The sequence below is a fragment of the Balaenoptera physalus genome (assembly GCF_965194825.1).
Source record: "Balaenoptera physalus genome assembly, chromosome: 14".
NCBI classification, from domain to species: Eukaryota; Metazoa; Chordata; class Mammalia; order Artiodactyla; family Balaenopteridae; genus Balaenoptera; species Balaenoptera physalus.
The window spans coordinates 71,564,079-71,585,970 of record NC_138893.1 but is presented as its reverse complement, the minus strand read 5'-3'; the positions used below and the strand labels follow the sequence as shown (position 1 = coordinate 71,585,970).

At 36.0% G+C, this 21,892-nt stretch overlaps 1 protein-coding gene across 1 annotated transcript in view; it reads right to left on the bottom strand.

The window, feature by feature from the left end:
- The window catches only part of PTPN20 (protein tyrosine phosphatase non-receptor type 20), a 95,265-nt gene that overhangs the window by 35,676 nt on the left and 37,697 nt on the right, over positions 1 to 21,892 (bottom strand). The window contains 1 exon segment of the mRNA XM_082425478.1: positions 317 to 18,975. Within this exon segment, the coding sequence (XP_082281604.1) occupies positions 317 to 463 (147 nt within the window). The 5' untranslated portion in view covers positions 464 to 18,975.

The following is a 21,892-nucleotide window of genomic DNA, read 5'->3' as shown; positions in this document are numbered from 1 at the left end:
TTTAAAAAGGAAAGAAAGGGTAAAATAGTAAAGTACATGTCAACAATTTTTTTGTAAGTTTATATGACAAATTTAATAGTGGAAAGGGGGCCTAAGGAGTCAAGGGAGAAAAAGAGACTTTATCCATTTTATAACCTTTTATGCTGTTACTCTTTTACTATGTACACCTATTACTTTAAAAACCAATTTAATATTTAAAAATAAAAACAACATAATCAATCTAAAAAGGAAAAAGAAAACAAAGAATAGAAATCTTCTGGTTGAGACGTGGAAAAAGAAATCACATGTAGACTTTGGTTAAGACCAAAATATTTACCATAAATTCCTGGGTGATTTCATACTCTGATACTTTTTTCTCAAGCATTTTAAAATAATTCTTGATGGTTGATTGCTCATGAATACTGAATATTAATGGTCGAACCAGAGCCAACTGAGCTAGCTCCCTTTCAGAAACAATTTCCATACCTAAGAAAGAGAAAAATTCATATTTGTAACATATATATGTGAAGGGAGATTTTATTTTTATTGTTGCTGTTTTCTCCTAAGTAAAGACTCAGCCACTTAAGAATTAATGGAATTTTGTCTTTCCAGAGGTGAAGAGTCTATTACTTTGAAAGGAAGGATCCTTATTTTGGAAAAATCATGACTATGTACCTTGAAATTACACAAAATCCACTATTCTTGGAGAACACTGTTTGAGAAGTGTTCTGTTTTATAATGTGATTGAGGGTACGTATTGACAATTATGCCAAGGCAAGCACGTATAAGACTTGGATGGGAAAAAGAGAGAACTTTTGCCCTCCCTGGGACCAAGCGTTTGGAAGTCCCTAGAGTCTGAGATGAGAGTATGTGCTGAGTCTAACGCACCTCTAACTCTAAAACAGATCAAGCATGCACATGTGCATACACACACACACACCACCCCCCCCACGGATTGAGAAGATCTATATGATGTAATTAATAGCACTAAAAATATATATATATAATATATATCTCTATATGCTATATACAATTACAAGTAATTATATATGATATATTGTACTATAGATGTAGATATATATCATATAGTTATATACTTATAACCAATCATAACAGAAGAGAATACATTCTATTTAACAGTATATATGGGAATTTTTTGAAAAAATAATGGTCTTTTAGGTCACTTGATAGTCTAGATTCCAGATATCTAAAATTTTACAGATCATGTACACAGGCCCAAATGCAATAAATCTAGAAAGTCAATATTAAAAGAATATTTTAAAAAAGAATTTTGAGGTAAAATGCTCAAGTGAAATCTCTTTCCAAAGCTAAATATATAACAAAAATCAAGTAAATAACAGCAAAAATATACAAGAAGCAATTAAGCAAAAGAGTGGGCATAAAAAAGAGATGGAAGTTTCTAAGACTCTGCACTGCCCTGGGAAACTCATCTTGTCTGGAGCCCTACTATATCCAAAAGCTCTTTCTAGGGGTGGAAGTGAGGGACTGTTGGTTGGGAAAGACAGTCACAGAAATCCTAAAATTTCGCACAAGTATCTCTAATAAGATAAGAAGAGGTCTAGGAAGCTCAGAAGAGGAGACAAAATTCCCACTAGAAGCCATTTTGATCATCTTTGATCCCCAAAAGAAACACCAATTTGGCTTCCCACTGTGTTCTAGCCTTACTGGGAAAAAAAAAAAAAGCTGAGAGAAGGCAGAGAGATAAGGAAAGAAAAGGTAGAATGACTACAATGGACGCTGTAATTGACTCCTCAACACTGATTCTACCCACATGGTTAGTTAAAGCCGTTTCTAATCATTCCACAATAATTCCCTTACCAGTGAATAGTTTGGTAATAGGTAGGTGATTTGGGTCAAGTGGAAGCAAAAAGAAGTTTGTTCAAGGCTTATGGGCAAGAGAAGCAAGCCTCTCTCCCACCTCAATCCCTTGAAACACAGAAGCAAAAGGCACCAATTACCACAAGCAGCCCTATTGTGATCATAGAAGGAATGAGTTGAGTATAGCAAATACGAAAAAAAAAACCATAAAGAATCTATGTTCTTGATGACATCACTGAGCAACTGATCATATTGAACCTAGAATACTTCCCATCTCTGGACCTCCATTATGGCAGAAAATATATTTATTGTTAACATCATTTTCAATTTGGTTTCTTTTGACTGCAGCCTGGTCCAAGAATTCCAATCAAAGTGTTACAGGTCAGGCTTCAGCTATAAATAAGGGCAATTATTATATAACAGAATTTTTGCAGAAAGCCAGTTTACAGAAAAGGAATTTTCTCTAGCTATTTGGTGCCAACAAACAACATTGGGTGGGTGTGAAGAACAGGTGCTTCCCCCATTATGATCCAAAAATAACAGAGCAGAATGGTCTGCCAAGAAAACTGCTACATTTGCCACAGTGAGGAATCTGAGAAAACTGGACACCACTGCTCTAACCATTGGCTCCTGGGTGACACTACCTTAGCAACCATAGAGGAATTAGAAGTCGCCACCTCAACTGCTGGCTCTTGTAATGTACCAACTTAGCTATAATGAGGCACTAGGAATGCCATGCATGCTATGGTGTGTACCAGCAACGTGGATGCTTCTCTACACATTTAAGACTTGGCTAAGTGCACGTGACTGGTCAAATCCACAATAGCTACAAGGATGCCTGAGAAATATAATTTTTAGTTTTTCTGCCTGGACCATACAGGAAGGTATGCTAAGAGGAGGGTGTGATCAATGTTGAGTAAACTGATCTATAATATCTGTCACATAACAATTCATCCACACCTTTTGAGCTTTCTGGTCCTTTCCTCTTAACCTTCGGCACACTTGTCATTGTCCTCAGGCTAAATCCAGCCTTCAACGCGTAGTTTATAGTGGAAGATAACTAGACTCAAATCAAATGGAATGAGAGACAGAAGAATTCATTCATGCTCAACCAGCAAAATGAAAGAGATGCAGAGCTATACATGTTAGTAAACAAGATGGAAATAAAACATGAGATGCAGAAAAAGTCAGTAATGCAATATGTCATGCAAAAAATTTTTAATCCATTCTGAATGGAACCTAAAATAAATTGTAAATCCACCATCTGCAGAAAGAAGTAATAAAAATATGAATTATTTTAAATGAGTTCAAAATGAGGTAAACAAAAGAATAAGGTGGAAAATAAATTTATAGACCTAAGAAAATAAATTAAAGGCCAAAAGGACTTGATTATAGAACTAATAATTAAATCAAACCCTGTAAAAAACAAAGTAGACAGTTGAAAATAAACTTATTCATAGGAAAAAGATACGTACATAAATTAATGAAGAGAAGAAGTGGCAAACAGCAAAAGATAATGCATATAAAGACCTCATCAGAAGCTCAAGAGGAACTCAAGAAATCCTCCCTTATGATGGGAGAGGGGAGCAGCAGCTTCTGCAGGAAAGGCATGAAGTCCCACCCAATCTTCCCTAAGGATCGAAAGCATAAGAAGTCGAGAAAAGGGCAGCAAAACATACTAGCCTCAAAGCACATGTTAAGACCCACTAACACTGGGGGTAGAGAGAGGAGGAAAGCATCCTGGGCTCCGACCATAATGTATCATTTTCCTGAAGAAGGGACTGGGTAACTGAGAAAGTGCTACCCCTAAGACCCAGGGACACTGCACCTGCCTAAGACTGAGGTTGAACAAGGATAACAGAGAATGCTACTCCCACCTCTCACCAGGTTAACAAGCAAAACAATTTCAAATAAGAGCACTGTCACTGGGGAATGGACAAAATCATGGACAGGAACCCTCTCTGAGATGCAGGCCTAATGGAGAAACCTAAAGCAGAGGGTAGAGTATACGTTGAAGTAAACCCTCTGGCATGCCATTTTCCATTCTAAGCACAAGGTAACAATACAGGAATTTAAAGCCGGTGGTGCACTGAGAGTAACCACAGGAACATCGAAACTCAAACTCAATTCCTGACTAAACTGACTCAACTCCTTACAATGAAGGCCTACTGAAGAAAGAAGCATGTCCTTTCCTATTTACCTCAGTCTCCAGGAATGAGATATCCAGATTTCAACAGCAAAAAAATTATATGGCACACAAAGAAGCAAGAAAAAGAAAAAATAAAACTGTCAAGAGACAAAGTAGTCAACAGAACCAGTCAGAGATAAGACACAAATGTTAAAACTATCAGACAATGAATTTAAAATAACTAAGATCAATCCCAAAAGCTTTACTGAAAAAAGTGGACAACGTGCATGAAAAAATGAGGTATTTCATCAAAGAGATGGAAGCCATATGAATTGAGCAGAAATGCTAAAAATAAAAAATACTGAAATAGAAAAAAGAATGCCATCAAAGGGCTCATCAATAGGCTTGATAAAGGCAAGGGGGGAAAAAATCAGAGAACTTAAAAACAGGTCAATAGGCATTACCCAAACTGAAAGAGAAAAGAGTGGTTGGGGAAAGGCACAAAAGAGGTCATCCAAGAGCTAAAGGCCAAAATCAAGCAGACTAATATTCTTGTCATTGGAATTCCAAAATAGGAGAAAGAGAGAGAGAGAGACAGAGAGAGAGAGTGGGGGAGAGAGAGACTGGGAGAGAGAATTGGGCAGAAGAAATATTTGAAACAATAATGGCTGGTAATTTTCCAAAAATGAATAAAAGACACCAAGCCTCAGATCCAAAAGTTCATCATTAACTACACAAGTCAGAAGACAATCCAGAATCCTATAACTAATAAAGATATCTTTCAGAAAAAAATGAAGGAGAAATAAACTCTTTTACAGACAAACAAAAACTGAGAGAATTCATTAGCAGCAAACTTGCACTACAGGAAATGTTCAAGGAAGATCTTCAAGCAGAAAAAAATATATTACAGAATAGGAAACTGAATCTACATAAAGAAATGAAGAGTTCTGAAAATTCCATAAATGTAGTTAAAATAAATCTTTTTTTCTTAATTTTCACTTCTCTGAAGGGTAACTGGCTATCTAAAACAAAAATAGTAAATATGTATTTTGTGATTATTATGTAAAATTAAAATGGTTGACAACAACTGCAAAAAAGATGGACAGGAGAAATTAGGAAGACACTAAAACTGAGAAATTAAAGATGTATACTGTAAATCCTAGGGTAACCTAGAACACATTTTTAAAAGAGGTATAAATAATAAGCAAATTGGGAAGAAAAAAGGAATCAGAAGATAATCCAAGAGGAGGCATAAAAATAAGAAAAAATTTAAAGAATAGAAGGAATAAACAGAAAACAATGAGCAAGATGGTAGAGTTAAATCTAAGATAGTAGATATAAATAAAAGCAGCCTAAATACACCAATTAAAGGACAGAGATTGGAGATTGGGTGAAAAAGTAAGGCCCAACCATACAATGCCCACAAGAAACCACTTTAAATACTATAACACAGGCAAGGTAAAAGGATGGAAAATATATATACCATGGGAACACTAATCAAAAGAAAGTGGAGTGGCTATGTTAATATCAGAGAATATATCAACAACACAATAGACTGCAGACCAAGAACATTGCCAGGGATAAAAACATCATTCCTGGGGAGAAGGTTAAATAAGTGGAGGTAAAAGGATTTTCAGGGCAGTGACACTATTCTGTTTGATACTATAAATGATGGATACAAGTCATTATACATTTTGTCCAAACCCATAGAATGTACAACACCAATAGTGAATCCTGAAGTAAACTATAGGCTCCAGGTGATGATGTGTCAATGCAGGTTCATCACCAATATACCACTCCAGAGGGGGATATTGATAGCAGGGAAAGTTATACATGTGTGGGAACAGGGAGTATATGGGAAATCTCTGCACCTTCTGCTCAGTTTTGCTGTGAACTTAAAACTTCCAAAAAATAAAATCTATTGTTAAAAAAGAGCATCACTAATGACAAAAGGATCAATTCACAGAAAAGACATAACAGTGCTAAATGTGTTTGCACCTAACAGAATGTCAAAACACATGAAGTAAAAACTGATAGTACTGCAAGGAGAAACAGACAAAACAGACTTCAATACTCAGCACTCAGGAATAAATGGAACAAGTACAGAGCAAATCAATAGGGACAGAAAAGAAGTGAACAACTTGACCTAATTGACGTTTATAAAACACTCCTTCCAACAACATAATAAAAATTCATTTCAAGTGTACCTGGAACCATCACCAGATAGACCACATTCTAGGCCAAAAATCAAACCTTAATAAATTAAAAAGGGGAATTCCCTGGAGGTCCAGGACTCCATGCTTTCACTGCTGAGGGCCTGGGTTCAATCCCTGATTGGGGAACTAAGATCCCGCAAGCTGCATGGCGGAACCAAAAAAAAAAATTAAAACGTATTAATAAAAAGTATGACCTCAGACCATAATAAAATTAAACTAAAAATCAATTACAGATATCTGGAAAATCCTCAAATTTTGGGGAAGTAAATAACATCTTTCTAAATAACCCATGGATCAAAGAAGAAGTCACAGAGAAATCAGAGAAGATTTTTAAAAATAGACTTTATTTTTTAGAACATATTTATCTCTACAAAATAATTAGTAGATAGTACATACAGTTCCCAATACCCTCTGCCACACTTTCCCCTATTATTAACATCTTACATTAGGATGGCATATTTGTTACAATTAATGTACCAATATTGATATATTATTGTTAACTAAAGTCCATACTTCAGATTTCCTTAGCTTTTCCTTAATATCCTTTTACTGTTTCAGGATCCCATCTAGGATTCCACAATAAGTTTAGTTCTCATGTCTCCTTAAGTTTCTCTTGGCTGTAACAGCTTCTCAGACTTTTCCTAAATTTGATGACCTTGACAGTTTGAGAAATACTGATCAGATATATTATAGGACGCCCCTCTATTGGAATTTGATGTTTTTCTCATGATTAGCCTGGGTTTATAGATTTTTGGGAAAATCACAGAGATAAAGGGCCATATTCATCACATCATACCAAGGGTACCTACCATTAACATGATTTATAACTCTTGATGTTGACCTTGATCACTGGCTGTAGCTTGTCTCAGATTTCTCCACTATAAAGTTACTTTTTTATTCCCCTTTCCATACTGTACTCTTTGGGAGAAAAAAATCACTATGGCAGCCCTACTTAAGGGATGGGGGAGTTATGCTCCATCTTCCTTAGAGTGGAATATCAACATAATTTACTTAGAATTCTTCTGTATGGGAGATTTGTCTCCTCTCCCCATTTATTATTATATTCATTCATTTATTATATTAGTATGGCCTCGTGTATACTTATTTTATACTTTGGGTTATAATCCAATGCTGCTTTGCATTTTTGCTCAATTTGTTCCAGCTTTGACCACTGAGGATGAGCAAATATTTTGAATTGAACGTAAATAAAAACACATCAAAATTTGTGGGATTCCACTAAAGCAGTGCTCACAGGAAGATTTACTGTATTAAATGCTTATATTTGAAAAGAAGAAAGAACTCATATCAATGAAGAAATCAATGAAATTGAAAACAATAGGGAAAATAAATGAAACTAAAAGCTAGTTCTTAGAAAAGAGCAACAGGGTTTCTCTGGTGGTGCAGTGGTTAAGAATCCACCTGCCAATGCAGGGGACACGGGTTTGAGCCCTGGTCCGGGAAGATCCCACATGCCGCAGAGCAACTAAGCCCATGCACCATAACTACTGAGCCTGCACTCTAGAGCCCGCAAGCCACAACTACTAAGCCTGCGTGCTGCAACTACTGAAGCCTGCGTGCCTAGAGCTCGTGCTCCACAACAAGACAAGGCACTGCAATGAGAAGCCCGCGCACCGCAACTAAGAGTAGCCCCCACGCACCACAACTAGAGAAAGCCCGCGAGCAGCAACGAAGACCCAACACAGCCAAAAATAAATAAATAAAATAAATAAATTTTTTAAAAAAAGAAAAACACCAACAAAATCAATAAATAACCAAACTTATCAAGAAACAAAGAAAAAAGACACATTATTCCAAATCAAAGAGAGGGTATCAATTCAGATATTACAAATATTACAAAGTTAATAAGGGAATATTTGGAACAACTCTATTTCCAAAAATTAGACAACTTACATGGATGGGACAAATTCACTGAGAGACATAACTACCAAGATTCATTAGAAAAGAGATAACCTGGGCTTCCCTCGTGGCGCAGTGGTTGAGAATCTGCCTGCCAATGCAGGGGACACGGGTTCAAGCCCTGGTCTGGAAAGATCCCACATGCCGCAGGGCAACTGGGCCCATGAGCCACAACTACTGAGCCTGCGCGTCTGGAGCCTGTGCTCCGCAACAAGAGAGGCCGTGATAGTGAGAGGCCCGAGCACCGCAATCAAGAGTGGCCCCCGCTTGCCACAACTAGAGAAAGCCCTCACACAGAAACGAAGACCCAACACAGCCATAAATAAATTAAAAAAAAAAAAAAAAGAAAGAAAAGAGATAACCTAATAGTCCTATATCAATTAAAGACACTGAATATTGTTATGGGCTGAATTGTATCCCCCCAAATTTTATATGTTGAAGTCCTAACCTCTAGTAACTCAGAATATGACTGTATTTGGAGATAGGATCTTTAAAGAGGTAATTAGGATGAGGTTATTAGGGCACGCCCTAATCCAGTATGACTGGTATGCTTATGAGAAGAAGAGATTGGGACACAGATATACACATAGAGGGAAGACCACATGAAGACTCAAGGAGAAATATATATATATATATATATATATATATATATACACATACACAAAAAAAATTTGGCATATATATATATATATATATATATACACACACAAAAATATTTGGCTTACATATATACGCCAAATATTTTTGTTTTCTTTTACATGATACTGAAGGACAGTATAAATCTGCTGAAGAAACAAGAACATCACTCAAAGACAAAGAGACTTTATATCCTCTTTTGGGGACAGGCTGAGAGTATGTTTTCGGTTGCAGACAGGATAGTTGCATCACTATAGATGGAAGCATAATTTTGTTTTTATTTGGAGATTAAGTATGGTTTAAAGAGATAATATATGAGGGCCAACTTGACAAGGGATGGACTGTGGTGGCTTTGCAATATGTCAACATGGCTAGGCTGAACTACTCTTCCCAGAATTCCATTTCCTGAACGTTTCTAGTTAAGATGGTCCACAAGAGAGGTTCTTGTGTGAGATTTGGAAGGCAAACCTGAAACAATAGCCATTGTGTAGCTCACACACACACTGTAGCTGATCTCCTGACTCATCTCATTCTTTACATAGTGGGAAGAACGTAGTATCATAAAAATGCCAATCCTTCCCAAACGAATATAAATGTCATGTCACTCTAATCTGAACTTCAAAGGGGTTTACATGGGAATGAACAAAATAATTTAAAATTCCATATGTAGCAATAACTTGCCCAAATAGCCTACAAAAATTTACTTTTCAAAAATTAGGGGGAGGATTTGCCTTTCTAGATATTACTTAGAACTGTGATGATCAAAACAGAGTAACATGTCCACAGGAACAAACAGTTCAATCAGCGAAAATGTTTGGAGGACAGAAAAGAATCTAAACATTTGGGGAATCTAATATGTGATAAAAGTACATTTAAATTCAGTTGGTAAAGGTCATTTATTTAGTCAATGATGCTGGTATAATTGTCCAGTCAATTTTCTATACCTCTATCATATTTAGCAATTAACTGCATGTAGATTAGTGATCTAAACAAAATGAATGAATGAATGAATGGAAATTCTGGGAACATTTAGGAGAATATTTGTGTATTCTTTCAGTAAAGAAGACCTTTTTAAACATTCTAGAAAACCAGAATGTTTATGAAGGTCGCCCTTCTTAAGATGTGGGACAGGGGGAAAATTTATAATATATTTGTCAGACAAACAAGGTGTTAAGATTTCTAACATGTTAAAAGTTCATACAAGTTAATAAGAAAAAAATGGGCAAAGGATATAAATATGCAAATGAAAGAAGAGGCTAATAAACATGTAAGATAATGTGCATTAGAGTAATAAGGAAATGCTATTTTTCATCCATCAGATTAGCAAAGATTAGAAAAAGGGTTATCTAGTGATGATAAGAATGTGAGCAACTGGACCCTTCCAAACAGCTGGAGCAAGAATAAATTGCTCTTTTAGGAAAGGAATCTGGTATTGTCTATTAAAATACATCTGAGTTGTTTACAGTTTAAGGCTATTACAAATAAGGACAGTATGAATATTCTTGCATATGTCTTCTGGTGCCAAAAGGAAAGAGTTTCTTTAAGGTAAATAGCTAGGAAAGATAACTGCTAGGGCATAGGGTATGCACAGATTAAAAAATGCCAAGTTGAGAAAAACAAATACTGTATGCTAACACATATATATGGAATCTAAAAAAAAAAAAAATGTTCTGAAGAACCTAGGGGCAGGACAGGAATAAAGACACAGACATAGAGAATGGACTTGAGGACACAGAGAGGGGGAAGGGTAAGCTGGGAGGAAGTGAGAGAGTGGCATGGATATATATACACTACCAAATGTAAAATAGATAGCTAGTGGGAAGCAGCCGCATAGCACAGGGAGATCAGCTCGGTGCTTTGTGTCCACCTAGAGGGGTGGGATAGGGAGGGTGGGAGGGAGACGCAAGAGGGAAGAGATATGGGGATGTATGTATATGTATAGCTGATTCACCTTGTTATAAAGCAGAAACTAACACACCACTGTAAAGCAATTATACTCCAATAAGGATGTTAAAAAAAAAAAAATGCCAAGTTGTTTTCCATTGTGTTCCATATCACCAATATTTACTACTGTCACATTTTTTAAATTTTTAATAATCTAATCTATAAATTGTTATTTCACTGTGGCTTAATTTTCACTTCCCTGATTCAAAATTAGGTTGAATACCTTTTCATATTTCCTCCTCTGTGAAGTGCCTGATGATGTCTGTCTTGGTCAGCTTGGGCTGCTATAACGAATTACCATAGATTGGGTAGTTTAAACAACAAACATTTATTTCTCACAGTTCTGGAGGCTAGAAGTCTGAGATCAGGGTCCCAACCCATGGTTGGGTTCTTGGTGAATGCCCTCTTCCTGGTTTACAGATGGCTGCTTTCCTCCTGCATCCTCACATGGCAGAAAGAGAAAGCTCTAGTTCCTTCATTCCCTTATAAGGGCACCAATCTCATTGTGAGGGCTCCACCCTCATGACCTTATTCAAACTCAATTATTTCCCAAAGGCCCCACCTCCAAATGCCATCACATTGGAGATTGGCATTTCAACATATGAACTGGGGTGGGGGGGGGGACGACACATAAACATTCAGTCCATAGCATTCCTCCCTGGCCCCAAGGTTTGTGTCTTTCTTGCATGCAAAATGCATTTGTTCCATCCCACCAGCCCCAAAAGTTTTAACTTAACCAGAATCAACTCTCAGGTCTAAAATCCAAAATCTCATCTAAATATCAACTAAACCAGATATGGGTGGAACTGGAAGTAAGAATCATCTGAGGCAAAATTCCTCTCCACTTCTCAATACCAATTTCTGTCTTAGTCATCCTGGGCTGCTATGCTGCTAAAACAAATTACCACAGACTGGGTTTAAATAACAGACATTTATTTCTCACAGTTCTGGAGGCCAGAAGCCAGCATGGTATCAGCATGGTCAGGTTTCAGTGAGAACAGAACCCTCTTTCTGGTCTACAGATGGCCACTTTCTTGCTATATCCTCACTTGGTGGAGAGAAAGAGTTCTCTGGTCCTTTTATTCACTTGTAAGGGCACCATTTGCACTGGGAAGGCTCCACCCCCATGATGTATTCAAACTCAATTATATCCGAAAGGTCCCATCTCCAAATGCTATCACATTGGGAATTAGGACTTCAGCATATAAATTTGGGGGGAACAGAAAAATACAGTCCAGAGCAATGTCTTTTGCCCATTTTTCTATTGGGTTATTTGTCTTTTACTTATTAATTTGCAGTTCTTTATATTTTCTGGGCATTAATCTTTTTTTAGTGCAGACCTTAATAACAGACCCCAAGAGGGGCTTAACCTTAGTCCTAAGGTGAAACTGAAAATGAGGGAACTAAGAAAGGAAAAGCAGCTAGGCCATGACATTCTCCTGCTGTACAGAAACAAACATCGTACAGCACCAATATTAGTTGTCACTAGGAGACCATAATAAAGCAAAACAAAATCATCTAGTCTTTATATCTGAACACAAACAGAATTCAAAAGAATAATCCTAGATATACTAACCACAAGTTTCTTGTTCCTCTATCACTCAGAATGTAAACCCCTTTTCTTTTAAAACCCCTCAAAACCACTTGCTTGGCTAGACGCTGATCTTAGATCATGGACTTCCTACTGTTGCTGCAGCAGTAGCAGTTTGAATAGTTTCGTTCTTTTTTTCAACACAGTCTAAGAATATTCCCAAAGATTGAGTTCCATGGATATTTATCATATCACTGTACATTATAATGTTTTTAAAAGAACTACCCTAGGTGACCAACCAGAAGAGATCGACTATACAGATAATTGTGTAGTCACACAATGGAACATTATTTAGCTTTTAAAAAGTGAAATATAAATATATATTCATTAAAAAGACATGTTTACAAAGGAATATGCTCTTGTTTTTATTTTTTAAATACATTTATATTCAAAATTCCACTTCTGCCTAAAATGTAGAAAGGTAGTATGAGCATCACTCACATGCTAACAACATATAAAAGTTGAAAAAAACAAAATAAAAAAATTTTTGAACCCATCAGAGAGCTGTGGTTACAGGCCAACGAAGTATTCTGAAATCTAAGGAAAGACAGCCTCCTAAGGAGCGACAGGTCACTTGTGGCAGTCACAGTGTGTGGAGGGCACACTGGCTCACTTGTGGCAGCTGAGGGGTGAACAAGATGCCAGATACTATACAGAAAGCATTCAGATTCAAAAAAGCCCAATATACTGCTAAAGGCTGAATGAGCAATTCAGCCTAGTGTGAGCATATAGAACCCCAGGAAGCCATAGATACAGAGAGTGTGCACACCTCACAGACTCAACAGACCTCCATAAGTGCTCATAAGAAGGACTGGAGACAGGATAGGAAATGGAAGGAACCGTTCTCAGTGGCATAGGCTTGGAGGAGGAGAGCTACTGCCACCGCTGTCGAAAAGCCCCACTTGGACCTACCTCCCCAACAGAACAAAAGTCTTCAATTGCAGGGGGAATAGCAGCAAACCCTGTTGTGCACAGGTGAATACAGTACAGTTGGAAAAAGGGAAGAAGAAAAACCCTCCACTCCTGGAGGAGGGCCGGAAACATCCCTGATCCCAGGATCCTATACCAATACTATAATGAGTCTCCTACCACTAAGCAAGGGACGGGAAACCCTCTCCCACACTAGACTTAGCAAAAATATAAGGCAGAGTTTGAATGCCATAGAGAGGAGAGGCAGCCCCACCTGCTTAGATCCCACCGCTTAGATCCTGGGATAGAGGACCGCCAGGCTGAGACTGGGCTACAACAACAAGCACCAGGTTACTGCTGGAGGGAGGGCAAGGGCAGGGAGATGACTCCTAAAGACCAGACACACGGGAAAGACCTAAAGTTAGGGATGGACTAGGAATGGTAAAAGAAACTCTCTAACATTCCAGTTGCCACCTAAGTACAAGTTAAACCTTGAGAAATTTTAAGTCAGTAGTTCACTACAGTTCAAAATCCAGTTCATGTCCTCAACATGCTGAATCAATGACCTAACGACCTAGCAGAGGAACAGGCACAACTATCTCCAACTGTACTATATTCACCTGTGCACAAACACCAATACTGTCAAAATGTGAGACACACAAAGAAGCAGCAGCAGCAACAGCAGCAAAAATCACTGTCAAAGAACAAAACAATCAACAGGAAAACAAAAAAACTCAGAAATAACCCATCTATTAGAATTATCAGAGAGGGAATTTGAAATAAGTATAGTTAATATGTTTAAACTCTTGTGGAAAAGGTGGACAACATGCATGAACTGATACAGAATTTTTTTTAACATCTTTATTGGAGTATAATTGCTTTACAATGGTGTGTTAGTTTCTGCTTTATAACAAAGTGAATCAGCTATACATATACATATATCCCCATATCTCTTCCTCTTGCGTCTCCCTCCCTCTCACCCTCCCGATACAGAATTTGAACAGAGATGAAAACTATAAGTCAAATGGAAGTGTTGACAATAAAAAAATTACATTATAAAAGAGCTAAAAAAATGCTTTCAGTGGGTTCATTAGTAGAGTCAGCACAGCTGAGGAAAGAGTTAATAAGCTTGAAGACAGGTTAATAAAAATTGCCTTAACTGAAACACAAAGAGAAAAAAGAGTAGGAGGAAAAGAAAGTAAAAAGCATATTGGTACAGCCTCTTTGGAAAATAGTTTGTCATTTATATACTTATGACTTCGAAATCCCACTCCTAGATATTTACCTTAAAGAAATGGAAACTTAGGTTTACACAAAACCGGTATGTGAATATTTGTAATGCTTTTATCCATAATTGCCAAATCTGGAAACAACTCAAATGTCCTTCAAACTGTAAATGGCTAAACAAACTGGTGTAGCCATATAATAGAATACTACTCAGCAAATTTTTTTTTAATTAAATACTGGTAAATGCAATGGTGTGGATAGCTTTACACTAAGTGCAAAATACTCAAAATGCAACATATTTATGATTCCATCCACATGACACTTTGAAAAAGACAAAAGTAAAGAGAATGAAAACAGATTACAGGTAGCCAGGTGTTGGTGGTGGAGTTAGGAGCTGACTACACAAGAGCACAAGAGAAATTTGAGGGGTGAAGAAAATGTACTGTATCTTGACAGTAGTGGTAGACCTTTGTCTAACCTTACAGAACTGTATGCTAAAAGGGTGAATTTTACAGTATATAAGTTATACTTCAGTATTTAAAAAGTATTTTCTTGTAAACTATTTTTGTGTGAGACCTGTACTTTAATAATTATATAGTGTGATATTGCCTTAATTAGATTTGACATTCCTCAGATTAAAAAAAGTCATCAGAGAAGACGATTCTGGCACTTGATGAGAGGCTGAACGGTGACCTCTAAGATCTTCTCTGACTCCAAGGTTTCTGAGGTATGTATGTGATTCTTCAACCTTATACACAATAATTATATATGTATATTTTTCTCCACAGTTATATTTATATTATATACAAATGTAAATACATATACACAGAAAAAGTTTGGAATATTCTTCAGTATTATGACTCATTTTATTACACATACCTGTATTTTCTTTTTTCCCACAACATATGATAATGTATAATCCAAAAAAAAGTTATTATTTTATTTACAAAGTATATACTGTGCAACAAATTAAAATTAAGAAAATGAAGAAGCAGGTCATATTCAAGGCTATACAAATCATTAAGAAATACAAACAGATCATTTTATTAAATTGACATGTTTGCTATACTAAAATATTTAAAGAAAGGGTAGAAATGTGCCCTTTATGAATGTGAGGGGTGGAGCATTTTCTTCATTTTTAAAGGAAAATCCTAGAAAATCATGTTTTCCCCATTTGAAAAAGTTTTTCCTAGCTCAGGACCTGCATTTATATTAGAAATTTCTTTGTGCATACCTCTGAAATATAGCCTCTTCAAGAATCTGCTAATAAAATGGGGTGAGGTCATATCCTGAAGTGTAGGGGTGTCAGTATGGGAAGGCCCTGAAAGCTCTTCATCCTCACTGCTCGACTTCTTTTTTAGAAAGAAGCTACTGGTTGTCCACAAGCTGGGGTCACTCTCACTAGAAAAGAAATTTATATTCGTTCATGGTTTCAGAGAATGTATACATTTAAGAAAGAATCTCTGATAATTTATATTAATTATTCAATTGACATTCACCTCCATTTCAGTTCAGCCACCCATTTCCATTGTCAGCCCCTGGAACTGGCCCACTTTCGAAGAGATAATTCCAAAGTTCGAATGTCCGATCACAAACTCCAACTCCTCTCCCTTTCACCTGGCTTGCAAACTAGCTGCCTTGGATCAAGCCACCTATTCACTTTCTTTCCTCCTTTATCCAGGCTGTGGCGGAAGAAGAGTACTGGAGTCCTGGGTTTTCTAGTATCAGCAGAGAGCCATCTGGAAAACACTGGTACGTCTCTATTCCATTTCCTCTACCATTCCTAACTGCCGTATTACCACCCTCATGTAGTCCCCTTCTCAATTCTCTGCTTTAGTAAAAATGTAGTCCCTTCTATAAAATGTAAACCAGAAAGTAAGAACTCTTTCAACTTACTCTCTTTAAAAATGCATCAACATTCTTCATTACTCCTTACTTTCTCCACGTTCAGAATTAATCCTTCCATGTTCTCTATGCCTTCTGTCTCCTCTGAGAGATTTTTCTAAAATTATCTTTTCTTATATATAACTAATTTCTCCCTATCTACAAATTCTCCCTATCCACAATATCATAAGAATACTTGATTCTCTCTCACCTTAAAAACAGAAGACCCTTTAATCTTTCTATCTCTGTCTAAATAACTGCTCTATATACTCTAACAGATTTCTCAAATATGAGCCCACACTCCCTTTCTGTTTCCTCTCCAACTTCTCACTACTTAGCTTACTCACTTATGCTATCTGCTTGGCTCTCTTTGCACTTTCATTTGCAACTCCACTTAGTAAAAGGCTCCTAATTTGATTTCTGGGTCTAATCTCCAATTTCTAGAGAAAATTCTCCCCAAAATTCAAATTTTATTGTTATACCTGTTCACCAACGTCAGGATAAACTCAGGCTCTTTACTGGACTCATAAATTGAGGATGTCCCCTGCCTACTTTTTCATCCTTATCTCTATTAATTTCTTTTACGTCCTTTATGCCTCAGCCTTAACAAAGTAAATGTCTTTTCCTTTTGTTTCTGTGGGTAATTTCAGGTTTCTTGCTCTTTCCTCCTTCCCACCTTTTCTTGGGTTACTGTAAACATCAACTTGTTCTCCATCTCCTGCCAGCTATCTTTCACCTCATTACCAGCAATCCTCCTTCCAGATAGGTGATTGACAGACAGATAGGAAAATGCAAAAAAGACTCCATCTGTGCTTCATTTTCATTCTAACAGACTGAATAAAATGTGTACTCCTTGGTTTCACATATATTGAGTTCCTTCACACTCTGGCTCACATTATATTTTTGCTCTGTCTCTCATCTTCTCAAGCTTCCTGGCATTCCAATTCACGTATACCTTATGACTCCTGACACATCACATTTCTCACCATTAATAAGATATTTTCATAGCTCCTTACCTTTGCTCAAACTTCTCCCAACAGCTTGAAACTTTCTTCCCTCCCTTTTCACCTGCTGAATTTCTATTTATTTAAGATCCGATCCTAAATCCAACCAAAATATCTTTTCTTCAAAGAACATGGTGGGGAACTCTCCCCCTTGCATAGTCCTCTGTCTTCTGTACCCACAATCCTTGGACTCTGACTCTATAATAATATTTACTACACTGTATTTAAATTTGTTTTTTACATGTCTGTGTCCCCAATTAAACTATAAACTAGAGAGCAAGAACTATTAATACTTTGTATTTGTATACAGTGCTTAGTATATAATTAGTATCTACTAATTAGTATATATTAGTAGCATACAATATTATCTCAAAATGCCTTTTGAATTAATATTATTTGTTCACTTAATGCACTTGTGAAAGTTGTTTACACAAGTTGCATACTATACACATTATTATGCAGTGCTCTTCCAGTGACTGTAGCTAACATTACTTATAAATCTCTAAGAAAATACGGCTCAAAAAAATGTTTCCTTATTTGATGTTTTTGCACGTAACACCTAAATTTGAACATTTTATAAGCATGAAAGCTGCTGTTTCTTTTGTTTTTCTAATGGAAATTTACTTTTCTCCCAGTTTTTAAAATTTTTTTCATTTATAGTACCAAGTATTCACCATGCTAATAATTCCATTTCTAGTATATTATTTTCTTTCTGGAAGCATATAATGTCTCATAAAATTTAGTTGTGTACTGAGCTTTACCTTACCTCAAGTACACTGCCCCCTCCAAGAGCTCCAAACACATTTACAAAGGCTTTGGAACTGGGTAATTGTTGATATGACAGAGAAATTTAATTCTTTAGGAATATCTTTTCTTGTGTTAATACCATATTTATGAGATCATAAATACACCCTATTTTTAGACAAATCAGGTTGTACTTACTACAAAGAACTATATTTTTAAAACTAATCAAACATCTGAGGGCCATTATTCACTGTCTCCACTCAGAGGGCTAGCTATGAATATGAATAAGCAAAAAACTCACTAAATAAGCATATTAGTTATACCTTTCAGTCTCCTTTTTAAACTGATCCTCAAAATCATCACTATGTTGAAAATCCTGAAGAAAACAATTTTACTTCCCCTGAGTTAACTTCATTTTCAAAAACCTACAGGCATAAGAAAGGAAGAAATTATGGCTATGATTTTAAGAATATATAGTTTAAAGAAAATGATTTCTATAGCTTCTCAAGAAGAGCAATAAGGTATTCAATAATAGAATTAAAACCACAATCACAGTGTGATTTCTACTCCTCAAAAATCATTTGAAATGTGTATCTCCCTATTAAATATTTTCCAATCTGTCAAAACAGAGTGTAGAGTACTATGCACATATAAATTATTTCTACTGAATCACCCAAGTTATTTTCCAAAAGTTCATAAAAATAAACTTCATTTTTCTTAAAAAAAAAACAGATAAACAGATTATTACTACAGCCCAGAAGAGATTCTTATAATGAATGCTTATCACATTTAGTTTATTGTGAAAATAAAATTCCTAACACTTTATTTACCTTTATTTTAGCACTTGTAATCTAATCCAGTAATTCTAGGTATGTCTCTGCCACAAGATTTTGTTCTGCCCAATGGACTTTAGTCCACTTTGTTGCCTTTGCACCATTCTATACAGTACCTGGCCCACTGATAGACAAAATTGAATATAATTAAAGGGAAAAATCACATTAAAATAAAGATTTAGTTACCAATATTTTAGCCCTCAATTCTGCTTCAATTAATCCATTCATTTGACAGTTCTTTTCTGGGGGTCCTAGTACATGCAGATACTATTCTAAGTGCTATGGATAAAACACTGAATAAGAGGCATGTGTTCTGCCCTTGTGGAGCACATATATTCTGATGGGGAAAGAGAAAATACACAAGCAAGCGTAAAAAATTACAGCTGTGATAAATGTTAATGCAGTAACAGAGTATGGTGATACTTAACCACCATGTACCTAAAAGACAGAAGGAAGGGCTAGGCAAAGAGACAGGAAAGCATCCTGAGCAAAAGGAACAACAGGTCCAAAGACTGGGAGGCCTGCCGTGGTCTGGCCTCTGCCTAATTTCCCACCCTCAGCTTCCATCTGTTTCTCATGCAGCATCTCTAGTCACACCCTGTGTTATGTCTTTCCACACTCTGTGTTATGTCTTTTCATCTTTTTTGAAGCATCTTTTGATGATCCTTATTTTGTGAAACTTATTAATCCTTTCCCTTCTTGTTAGTGTATATGCATGTGTATATATTTTGCTTAATTCCATGAAATTTCCTAGACTTGGAATACTTCCTAGTGGGCATATATATGCTTGTGGGCATATATACAGACATCATTACAGAAATATGGACCTAAGCACAATCGATTTTAAAAGCAAGCATATTAATGGAAAGATGTAAACGACTACCTAGCACTCTTATCAAGCATATTCGTTTCGCTGGACAAGTCAAAACATATAACTTATTAAGTTTTTAGTCTAACATAAATAAGCATTGCCTAAAATATAAAGTTAAATTATACTTTAGCAATAACTTGACCATTTTAGAATATATTAAATTCTAGTGAATTGGTTAATTGCCATTTTGAATAACATAAAACATAAATTTTAAAAATCCTTCCTTATGCGGGTAAAAAAAGATATCAATTCTCATGTATTTTTCTAAACTTTTTTAAGCTTTGCTTTTAATATTTGGGGATTTCATTCACCTAGAATAAATTTCAGTGTAAAGTGTACCTTGCCCATTCTGCTCAACCACCAACAATGATCTTGCATTCAAAAGACATTCACAAGACCCAGGAGGCCACACCTGGCACTAGGAGAGCTTTGCAGAAGGATACAGGAAGGGAGATACATGTCAGCAGAATAGCCTAAGGCTTGCCCTCATCAGGAGTTCTAATGGCATTCTAGTGTCACCTCAAGTGGAGGGAAGTGAGATGACATGGGTGGGTACCAGTTACCCTGGCTTAGAAGCCTCAAGCTACACAGGAAGCAGGACCTCTTGTAACAACTCGTGAGCCTAACCTCTAGAGACTGCAGCAAGGAGCTTCCCACATTCATCCCATTTGTATCAATACTTTCAGCAAGGCGTTTATAGTCCTAGTCATAATCCTTCTAGCCCAGGAGTCAGTTTTACCATAATCAATGCTGCCTGGTAACACAACTGATAGTCTACCATTTTTCAGGCTTCCAGAGAAACAGGGTGTTAGAAGGCTAACACAAGATCATTTTTCTCATCGTAAAGAAGAAAATGTTCTGTCGACCTTTACTCACAGGTGGTAATTCAGTTTTATCTTTCCTATTGGAATAACCAATTGTACCAGCACCATTAATTGCATAGACCATTCGATCCACAATGCCACTGGTCACAGAAAAAGTTCCCATATATACATGGGTCATCTTCTGGAATCTCTATGCAGTTTCATTGGTCTTACTTGCCACTTCCTATATTAGTACCACATTTCCTCAACCCCTATAGGTTTATAACAAGTCTTGATAACCTGCAGTTATCCCAGTTGTCCTTCCACCACATATACACTTTACCTTCCTGTCCTAATACTGCCTATTCTTGGCCTTCTGTTTTCCCAAGTACATTTTTGAATCAGCTGATTAAATCTTTCTCTCCCTCACATACAGACAAAATTTGAAATTTGTATTGAAACTAAGTTAAATTAATTTTGTGGTTTAAAATTAAGAAAAAAAGTTATCTTTGTTATATTAAGTCTTATTATCCATTAATATTATATGGCTAGCCATCAAAACATTTTATGTCTTATTATTCATTAATATTATATGGCTAGCCATCAAAACATTTTATAATGTTCTCAATTAACACCTTTTCTTAGATTTACTCCTACATACTTCATAGCTGGTATCATTATAAATGTATTGGTATAGATTATATGATTACATATGCTAACTACTGCATAGTGAGTAAACCACAAGTTTTTATAGATAGTAATTTTGTTTTTATTATATTCTAAAATTTTAAACTTCCATTATGACTTCTTCTTTGACTCATGAGTTAGAAGTACGTGTCTTTAAATTCCAAATGTATGCTTCATCTTTTTGTGGTTGGCTTCTAACTGAATTTCTTTATGTTAGAGACCACAGTCAGTACTATAAAGACTATTTGACATTTATTATGATATATTTTGATGTGGTACATGATAAATTTTTATAAATGGTCCATGTATGCTTGAAAAAAATGTGTTCTCTAATTTTTGGATGCAATTCTATATACATTCATTATATCTAGCTTGCTAATTGACTTTTTAAAAAATTTTTATACTCTTAACTAACTTTCTAATCTATTAATAAAGGAGATATTTTAAAATGGCCCACTATCATAGTGAAGTTATGAATTACTACTTGTAATTCTGATTTATATATTCTGAAGCTATTATTAGGTGCTTATAATTTTAGAATTTTATATCTTCCTTGTGAACTAAACCTTTTAGTATTATACAGTGACTTCTTAATGCCTAATGCTGTTTGCTTTTAAGTCTCTTCTTTCTGATCTCTCTATAGCTATACCAGCTCTCTTTTGTTAGTATTGTTCTGTGTA